The following is a 10607-nucleotide window of genomic DNA, read 5'->3' as shown; positions in this document are numbered from 1 at the left end:
AAAAAAATGAAATGGAAATCCTACCAAAAGCAATATACACATTCAACGCAGTCCCTGTATAGATACCAAATCATTTCTCCAGGAGATATAAAGGGAAAGTATCAAGTTTATTTGGAGAGGAAAGAGATCCCAAATAAGCAAAGCACTTCTGAAAAACAAAAATTAAGTGGGAGGCATAGCACTCCATGACCTCAAAACCTACCACACAGCGGTGGTAACCAAAACAGCATGGTACTGGTACAATGACAGGCACATAGATCAATGGAACAGAATTAAGAACCCAGAAATGGACCCATCTATCTATGTTCAACTGATATTTGACAAGGAAATAAAACCCATCATATGGGGATATGAGAACCTCTTCAGTAAATGGTGCTGGCAAAACTGGAACAGAAAGCTAAAACAGGATCTACATTTCACACCATTCAGAAAAATCAAGATGAATCAGAGACCTGCGAGTAAAGCCTCAAATCATAGTTTATCAGAGACAAACTGGGATCAAACTTAGACGGCCTAGTCTGTGGTATAAAGAGACTGCCAAATACAGCGAGAAATGCACAATTTGTAGAGGATGAAATTGATGAATGAGACCTTCTAAAGATTAAATCCCTGTGTACATCAAAAATATTTTCCAACAGAATGAAAAGGAATCTTGCTGACTGGGAAAAAACATTTGGCACTACCATTTTGGACAGAGGTCTCATATTAAAAGTTTACAGAATCCTATAGGACCTCCACAGGGAAAAGACTGATCACACAATTACAAAATGTGCAAAAGACATTTAAGGAATTTTCACGGAAGAAGATATTTAGGTGGCTAACAGACTCATGAAGAAATGCTCAAAATTTCTGACAATAAGAGAGATGCAAATCAAAACCATGATGAGATACCATCTAAGTCTAGTAGCAGTGGCAAAGTTTAACAGGACAGTAAGTAATAAATTTTGGAGAGGATGTGGTGAGATAGGAACTCTGATACACTGATGATGGGATTATAAAATGGTACAACCACTCTGAAAGGCAGTTAGCCTCTTCCTCTAAAAGCTGAACACAGAAATTGCATATGGCCCAGCTATTCCACTGTTTGGGATATACCCCAAGAAAATTAGAAATTTGTACACCCATGTTCATAGCAGTGTTATTCGCTGTCACAAGAACATGAAAACAGGCCAAATGTCCAACCACAATAGAATGGATTGAGAAATGATGGTACACAATGGAATACTACACAACGTGCAGGAGCCATGATTTTGAAAATCAGTACCTAACTTGGGAAAGACTAAAGAGTGTTGTGCAGGGTGACTTAACTCAGTCTCATAAAGACAAATACTGTATAAGGCCATTATTGTAGAAATAGATAACTAGTAAAATGTGTATGAGGATGCAAGAGGTGGAGGGTAGGAGCTTAAGGGTGAGGATGGGCAGTAGGGTAATCATAGGATCACATAATTTGATGGGTACTGGAAGAAATAGGAAAAGGGAAAGGGAAAGATCTGGTGTGAAAAACAGCATTTATGAACTTAAATTAAACCAGTATAAAATAAGAATTTTAAGAAAATGAAATGGAACGCATGAACATCAACATGCTAGGCATTAGATGAGATGGACCAGCTTTGGCCACTTTGGATAAGATGATTATATGATATATTATGCTGGGAATGTAAAACTGAAGAAGAATGATGTTGCATTCATAGTCAATTCAATTTTAAGTTCTGTCCTGAAATGCAATAGTGTGAATGATAGGCTCTTATCAATACACATACAAGGAAGACCCATTATAATATTCAGATACATGGTCTTACGTCTAGAGCCAAAAAAGAAGAAATTGAGATTTTTTTACCAAATCTTACAGTCTGAAATTGACTGTTGTCTTAGTGGTAAGGAATCATATTGACAAGCCAAAGGCACATGGTTTGAACCCAGCAGATGCTGATTGGGAGATATATGGGCAGTCTCCTCCTATGCAATTTATGACCTCTGAAAACCCACAGGAGAGTCAGCTATGGGTCAGTTCTAATTCAATGGTACACATCAACAAATAAGTCATAGTGATGCAGTGGGTTAAACATTGGATTCAAATTCAACAGCCAGTCCATGAGATAAAGAAAGAGCGTCTATTTTAATAAAGATTTACAGCCTTACCTACAACCAAGAGAGGCTAAAATAGATAAATGGGACCTTCTAAGAATCAAATCCCTATGCACATCCAAAAAATTCTCCAACAGGGTAAAAAGGGAAGCCACAAGCTGAGGGAAAAATATTTGACAGTGACATGTCAGATTAGGGATTTATATCTAGAATTTATAGCATACTCAAGCAGATAAGGGACTTATATCTAGAATTCCTAGAATACTCAAGCACCACAACAAGATGAAGATAACCCAGTTGAAGAATTGGCACAGAATATGAACAGACACTTCACCAAAGACATTCAGATGGCACACAAACAGATGAAGATATGTTCAAAATCCCTAACTCCAAGAGAGATGCAAATAAAAAATAACTATGAGAGAGATATCATCTCACCCCAGTAAGAATAGCAAAATTCAACAGAGCAGCAAACAACAATTGCTGGCGAGGTTGTGAAGAAACTGGAGCCCTTATTCACTGCTGGTGGGAGTATAAAATGGTGCCAACACTATGGAAGACAGTATGGTGCTTTCTCAAAAAGTTGGAAATAGAAATACCATTTGACCCAGCAATTTCACTACTGGGAATATACCCCAAAGAAACCATAACTGTCAAGCAAGCATATATATGCACATCTATGTTTATTGCTACTTTGTTCACAATAGCAAAGAGTTGGAAATAACCCAAGTGCCCATCAACAAATGAATGGATAGAGAAGCTCTGGTATATTCACACAGTGGAATACTATGCTGCATTGAAAAACAAAGAACTCATGAAATATACAAAATGGGTGACCCTGGAGGACATTATGCTGAGTGAAATATCTTAGTCACAAAAGGACAAATACTGTACAGTGCCATTGTTGTAAAACAGGAATGACATCAGGGTTGGGGGGATCCTAAGAAAAGAGGGGATAATGTGTACCGCATTGGAACAGTTGAGAGAGAAAAAAGTTTAAAAAGAGTATATCATTAGGTATCATTTTCATGACAAGATTCCAGAAAAAGAAATGCGTAGTAAAGTGGACTGTTGACTTGGGGGAAGTATTGTATAACAATGAAAGAACTTTTTTTTTATTCTTTTCAAAGAGAAATGTGAACTGGGGAGGAGGGGTGTGGGCAGGGCAGGGAGGAAAATGTGCAGCAATGAATGAATGGGGGGGGAAAACTAAATGGAACAAATATGCTGTAAAAAATATGTTGCATTAGGAAAAAAAAAAGAGGAGCTCAATTGTAGGCAAAGGTGCCTGAGCTCAGGAGTCAGCCTAGATATTAAAAATGAAGATATGAAAATAAAAAAATATGTTAACACGGGGAGGGGGGAAGGAAGAAAAATGTGCAATAATGAATTAAAGAATGAAAAGCCAACTTTTTTGTAAACTGTCTTTAAAATCACAATTAAAAAAATTATTTTTAAAAAAGACAATTTACAGCCTTGGAAATGCTGAGAAGAAATTCTACTATGATTTGCAAGGTTGCTGAATCAAATGCTGAGGGAAGAATTCAAGATATTAAAGAGCTGAACAGAAAATTTCAAAAGGCATCTCAGGACGACAAAGCAAGATATTATAATGAAACATGTAGAAAGCTGGAGTCAGAAAATCAAAAGGGCTGAACTCGCTCAGCGTTTCTTAAGCTGAAGGAGTTGAAAAATTAAAGCCACGGGTGACAATAGTTCAGGATACTTTGGGTAGAATGTTAAATGATCCAGGAAGCATTAAAAGAAGGTGAAAGGAGTACACAGAGTTACTGTATCAGAAGGAATTGGCTGACATAGAAGAATTTCATGAAATACCATGAGCAAGCGCCTGCAGTGATGAAGGAGGTAGTCCAAGTTGCTCGGAAGGAATTGGCAGAAAACAAGGCTCCAGGAGTTGACGGCATACCAATTGACATCTTTCAAGAAACAGATGCTGCCCTGGATGTGCTCACTAAGTTGTGCCAATAAATCTGGAGGGCAACCAGCCAGCCAACTGACTGGAAAAGATCAATATTTGTTCCCATTCCAAAGAAAGGTGACCCAATAGAGTGCAGAAATTATCAAACAATATCATTAATAGTGCACACATGCAAGATTCTGTTGAAAATTATACAAAAACAATTGGAGCAGTATGTCAGCAGAGAACTGCCAGATGTGCAGGCTGGATTTAGAAGAGGTCGTATGGTACTAGGGATATTATAGCTAATGTTAGATGGATCTCGGCAGAAAGCAGAGAATACCAGAGGAGTGTCTGTGCTTCATTGACTATGCAAAGGCTTTTGACTGTGTGGATCACAACAAGCTGACTCTGAGAAGAATGGGAACCCTAGATTGTGCTTATGTGAAACCTATACTTGGACCAAGAGGCAGTTGTCAGAACAGAACAAGGAGACACTACATGGTTCAAAATCAAGAAGGGGGTCCATCAGGGATGTGTTTGGTCTCCTTACCTTTTCAGTCTGTATGCAGAACAGATCATCCGAGATGATGGGCTGTACAAGGAGGAATGTGGCATCAGGATTGGTGAAAGAGTCATCAACAACCTGCGTTATACAGATGACACAACCCAGCTTGCTGAAATTGAGGAGGACCTGAAGTGCTTGCTGTAGAAGGTCAAGGATTGCAGCCTTCAATATGGATTGAAGCTCAACATCAAGAAGTCAAAGATTCTCACCACTGGGTCTATAGGCAGCATCAATATGGATGGTGAAGAGATTGAGATAGTTAACAGTTTTAGTTTGCTTGGTTCCACACTCAACACTCTTGGTACCAGCAGCCAGGAAATCAAGAGATGAAGTGCATTGGGAAAGTCACCTGTCAGGGACCTCTCAGAGTATTGAAGAGCAACGACATCAAGCTAGAGACTAAGGAGCACCTGATCTGGGCTATAGTCTTCACAGTTATGTGGTATGCATCGGAGAGTTGGACAGTGACTAGAGATGATAGAAAGAGAATTGATGCCTTTGAGCTGTGGTGCTGGAGAAGAGTGTTGAATATACAATGGACTGCTAGGAGAACAAACAGGTTTGCCCTGGAGAGGGTGAAGCCGGACTCCTCCTTGGAGTCAAGAATTCTGAAGCTTCGTCTGACATACTTTGGGCATGTTGCAAAGAAGGACTGGTCCTTGGAGAGGGACACCATGTTTGGGAGAGTGGAAGGACAGCACAGGAGAGGAAGACCCTTGATAAGATGGATTGACTCTGTGATTAGGGTGGTGGGAATGAGTGTGTCAGAGATGGCGAGGTTGGCACAGGATAGAGCAGTGTTTAGGACTCTTTTACATAGGGTCGCTATGAGTCTCAAGCATCTTGGTGGCACATAACAACTTCAACAACAAATGATTATTAGAAGACTAGTTATAAGAAATACACTCAACATTGTCCTATGTGTATAACTCCATGATTTCCAACATTAACAAGTGTTAATTCATTCAGTTCCCTCACTCCTCTTTGTCCTATGAGTTTGGTGGTTCACTGGAAGGTCTACCAGAGATGCAAGTCCATCAAGAGAATGATGATTCTCCTATGCAACCCATGACCTTAGGCATGCAGCTAGTTTTGCAAAGACTACTCAGCATTTTAGAGTATCAGTAGCAATTTAGCTGGAAAGGGGCGTTCTAAAAAGAGAGCTAGCATTGATGCCCCAGGAGCTTATATAAGCCTCTACTTTGGTGGGGCTTGTACCCTACCCTAATCTTCTCTCCTTATTAACTACAACACAAAATAAACAGTTACTTATTGGCTAGGAAAAACATTTTTAATATAAACCTTTGAGACCACAGACATCAATTCAATGGCAGTGGGCTTGTTATTGTCCTCCTTGGTAGGTGCTGTCGAGTACAAAGCTTAATGACCCTGTCTTACCTGAACTCTGCCCTATCCTGTGCCATCCTCATCTGTGACACACTAATAGAACCCATTGCTGAAGCCACAGTGCCAATCCAATCTCTCTGGGAGTCTTCCTCTCCTACACTGACACTCCATCTTTCCAACAATGATGTCCCTGTTGAAGGAATAAGCCTCACCTAACTACATGTCCAAAGTATGAAAGGTGAAGTTTTGTCGTCTTTGCCTCTAAAGAGCATTCTGGCTGCATTTTCTCCAAAATATAACTGTTCTTTTGACAGTCCATGGGATATTCAGTACTCATCTCCAGCACCACAGCTCCAAAAGCATCAGTTCTTTTACCATTCTTATTCATTTTCCAGCTCTGGGAATCCGAACAGGTGATTGAGAAGACCATGGCTGAATCAGGCACGCTTTAGTCTTTAAACTGCGGGTAGGCAAGCCCCCAAATCCAGCAAAACCATTAATATTCATTCTTAAGACTTGAGAGAACGCCTCTATTCTTTGAGAGCAGGAGCTCTGGTGCCCTAGTGGGTATGGAGTTGCACTGCAAGCCTGAAGGTATACTGTTTGAATCTATAACAGCTCCTTGGGAAAAAATTGGGCAATCTTCTGCTTTATAAGTTGCAGCTTCTGAAAGCCTACTGGAGTCAGTTATGAATAATTTTTGAGTCAACAGCAGTGAGTGAGTGAGTCCTTGAGACCATCTAGACATCAGCCCTGGCTTCCAGATTCCAGGTGTTGGCCATGCTACTTACTGGATTCTGAGAGCCCTGGGTTTCTGCTGTACCTTCCAGACCAACTGGAACTGGAATTCTACAGTCTGCTTTCTGTGGCCTCATTCTCTTAATTCAGTTGAATAACAACCAAACGCCCATAACCCCAACACATCTCTTTCTTTTCCTTTAGGCCTAGTAGCCCTAACGCCTTAGCATCAGGCGGCAAATCTGACCCGTCCCCCACACTCTGAATTACAGTTCCACACTCGATATATGGGAAAGAATTGCCAAAAATTTGACTCTTTGCAACCCCAGAGACCATAGTTCTACCTTTTAAGACCAAAGCATTCTGCTTCCTGTGCTTCTTAACCTTCTGCTTTCTGATTCCTTGAGACCTGCCTCCTGTCCACCCTACCCCAGCTCCTTGGGCTATTAGGGCTTACCTGGCTTTTTACATGTTTAGACAACAGTTAGTTGTGCCAGTAAGTATCCAGAAGCATCCCACTAAGCAAGTAAAACTCGGTTCAAAGTTGTTTAATCAGCTCTCTCACTCTTTGGTTCAATAGGCCCAGCTCTGCTGAGAAATTTCTGGAGGCATCTCACTTCTGGTGTCCAATTCTTAGTTTTTTGATTGCCTAGTCTGTTGGTAGTTCTGCCAAGGCAGTGCTTCTCTTGCAGTTCATATTATCAGCAGCTCTTCAGAACAAAGATGAGCAATCTCCTCCTGTTCATTTTACAGCCTCAAAACCTGCTGGAGGACAGCGTCCCTTTTCAGCAGGAAGTAGCTAAGAGAATACACCATCCCCTTTTCCTTATGAATCAGGGTGAAGTCTCTCTCAGGGAGGAGTGATAGGGAATGGCAAAGGACACACCAACAAAGGAGATTAATCAGAACTGACTTTGACAAGCACTGTGGCAACTGGACAATTAAAACAGACATTCGGATGGCGGGGAAGAAGAACAAACTGGGGAGGAGGGTAGAGAGAATGGTGCGGTAGTGAAGGAGTGAAAGCCCAGAATCTCTGTGAGTGTTCATTGAAACTAATAAAATTTAATAAAAATAAAAAAAAAAAACCAACCTGCTGGAGGGTCAGCTATGGGTTCATTTGACTTTACTTGACTGATACGAGTAAGAGTTTGAGTTGTGGTGCAAATATAACGTATCACAAAAAATATCACAAGTGGGTAGTGTTAACACACATTCATTTTCTCACAGTGAAGAAGACTAAAAGTCCACACTTAGAGCACCAGCTCTAGGTGAAAGCTTTCCTGGTGTGTTGGCTCTAGAGTAAAGCCCTTGTTGTTTGTGTTTTTGGTTTGTTTTTTTTTTTAACATTGGGGAAGCCTGGTGTTTCTTGCAGATCCACGTGTTTCTTGGCATCATTGTTCCCATGGATCTAGGACACTCTCGATAAGGCACCTTCCACCAACCCGCTACACTCCTGGCTCTTCTTTCTTGGTGGTACTTAGGTCTCCCTGGTCTCTTGCTCAGTTTGTTCCATTTCTTTTAGGTCTCAAAAGAGATTGACTCTTCAAGATAAAACTTAATGCTGTAGTTGATACACGGCCTCATTAATGTAATTGACTTTCTTTTTTAGGGAGCTTTCGTGGTCTAGTGGCTAGACAGTTGGTTGTTCAAATCCACTAACTAACTGCTCCATAGGAGAAAGATGAGCATTCTCCTCCTGTATGATATACAGCCTCTGAACAGCCACTGGAGAATCAGCTATGAATTGATTCTGACTTAATAGCAATGACTTAGAATTTTATTAACCCTGCTTTTTAACGTCATAGGTGTTAGGATTTATAACACATAGATAATTATATCAGGCTGTGAAATGGAGGATAATTTTATAATCCTGAAAATTGTAGCCCAGTGAGATTGAAACATATTTTGAGGGGACACAGTCCAATCTGTAGCTGTGGAATAAAGGTGTGATTTTGATGTTTTAGGCTGGACCTGATGATATTCGGAATTTTGATGCTGTGTTTACAGAAGAAACAGTTCCATACTCTGTGTGTGTGTCTTCTGACTATTCTATAGTGAATGCCAGCGTCCTGGAAGCAGATGATGCGTTCCTCGGCTTCTCTTACGCACCACCTTCAGAAGACTTATTTTTGTGAACAGTTTGAGATTGAGAACACATCAAGCAAATAAAGACCCACAGATGGGACTGAAATTCCTATTTGTGTGATTATCTGAAAACTGTCTAACTTCAGTGCCTCATTTCTACATGTAATGTTGAAAACTATGAAAAATGTATTTTCTGCTGTATGTAAGAAAATAGGGCATTTCAAAGAGCTAAGTTTTTAATGAAAACTTTTAATCTCATTTTAAATGAAAACTTTAAAAACTATTATTCTTAGCATTAACCTATTTTTTAAAACTTTTTTGCTATTGACTGTCTTTTTCTATGTTTACACTAACATATACCTAACTAGAATGTTTTTTGAGAATCTCTTTCAATTCAGTTAATAATAACTTTTTTTTAACTCTTGTATGACTTCTGTTTTCAAATTAAAGCTATGCAATTGGTATATAGTGATTTAAGAAGAAACTATATCATGCCTTATAAAGACGCTATTTGGAATAATCAAATCACAATAGGATTAAATTACTAAATCATAATTAACATACTGGCTACTAGTTAAACTTTTGAACCCATCCATTCTGTAAATCATTAAGTAATTACAAAAAAAAGAAGTTTTGCTACCAATTCAAATTTGTGAATGATTTTTTCCTCTGGAAGAAAGGAAATAATTTAATCGTTAAGATTAAATGTTGAGTATTCCCAAAGACATCAAAAGTAGTAAGTACTACTGGATATTTTATAGGTGGTGCCAAAAATAAATGTTCCTGTGTCATATTTTTATGTTGCAAATATATTCTATTTATTTTTGCATTAGTTTTTCGTCTTGTGACTGTTTAATACACTGTTTAGTAGCTACAAATGTTGGACTTTGTTTTACAAATAATTGTTTCAGTACTGCCTTCCTAATTTTTTAATAAGTGAAAGAAAATTAGAACATTTTACCTATTTGGGAATTAGAAAAGAGTGTATCAAATTCTGTGCTATTGTAAATATATGCAGTTTTATTATGATGTATCAACAGTTAAAAATAATTCAAGCAGATGCAAATTCAGAATTTCATATCTTTGGAAAAGTACAAGAAACTTAACATCATTACATAGCAATTAACTTACATACTCCTAACAGTAGAAGAGATTAATTACAGAAAAGTTTCAAAATAAGAGTTAATTTGGATTTGTTTCTCAATTTGACCTGGAAGTTTTTCAAGTTGTACAGGAAACATTACTGTGAAAGTGCTTACTTACCCGGTTTCATTGCTCCAAGAACCAGCATTCAATCCATGGATTTGTCCTGGGTAAGAAATCATAAAAATAAAATACACCTCGTTCTCCTTTGGCTTAAAAATATTTAGCAGAAATGCAGTTCAGCTGATTTTGTTAATACTGTTTATATCCAATACTCTGACACTTCCTTCAGAGGTAAGACTAATTTTACACTGTAAATACTTGGTTTACTTAGTATTACTGTAAATAAGTTGTAGAAGATCTGTTTTTACACAAATTTTTATGTCTATTATACGGCAAACTAAAATCAACGTACATGTTTTTTTTTTCCTAGCCAGTGCTTAATTGAGCTGCCGAAATAGAAGTTCAATATTGTATATTTTTCAGAACAAACTTAAAATTTTGATGTTTCTAAAATCTCAAGAAAACTATACAGATAATAAAGATTGGAATAAGATTAATGACTAATTAATGCCTGTTGCTATTTAAATTAATGAATGTTGTGTTGTTGTTGTTGTTATGTGCCGTCGAGTTGTTTGCGACTCATAGCGACCCTATGCACAACAGCCCTAAACCCTGCTCTATCCTGTGTCAGTCTCATTGCCTCTGACACCCCCA

General features: G+C 38.6%; 1 protein-coding gene across 2 annotated transcripts in view; it reads left to right on the top strand.

Annotated features, from left to right (window-relative positions):
• Window positions 1-9362, top strand: part of SGK3 (serum/glucocorticoid regulated kinase family, member 3) — a 139080-nt gene extending 129718 nt beyond the window's left edge. The window contains exon 15 of one of the 2 annotated variants that reach the window (XM_006880421.1): window positions 8627-9362. In XM_006880421.1, the coding sequence (XP_006880483.1) occupies window positions 8627-8797 (171 nt within the window). In that variant the 3' untranslated portion in view covers window positions 8798-9362. The remainder of the gene's footprint in view (window positions 1-8626) is intronic. The other variant, XM_006880420.1, reaches the window with a different exon arrangement.
• Window positions 9363-10607: the final 1245 nt, after the last annotated feature.

This window comes from Elephantulus edwardii, unplaced genomic scaffold, assembly GCF_000299155.1.
Source record: "Elephantulus edwardii isolate Elephantulus edwardi_28Jun2011 unplaced genomic scaffold, EleEdw1.0 scaffold00008, whole genome shotgun sequence".
Taxonomy (NCBI): domain Eukaryota; kingdom Metazoa; phylum Chordata; class Mammalia; order Macroscelidea; family Macroscelididae; genus Elephantulus; species Elephantulus edwardii.
The sequence above is the reverse complement of the archived record's forward strand: the minus strand, read 5'-3'. Positions and strand labels throughout refer to the sequence as shown.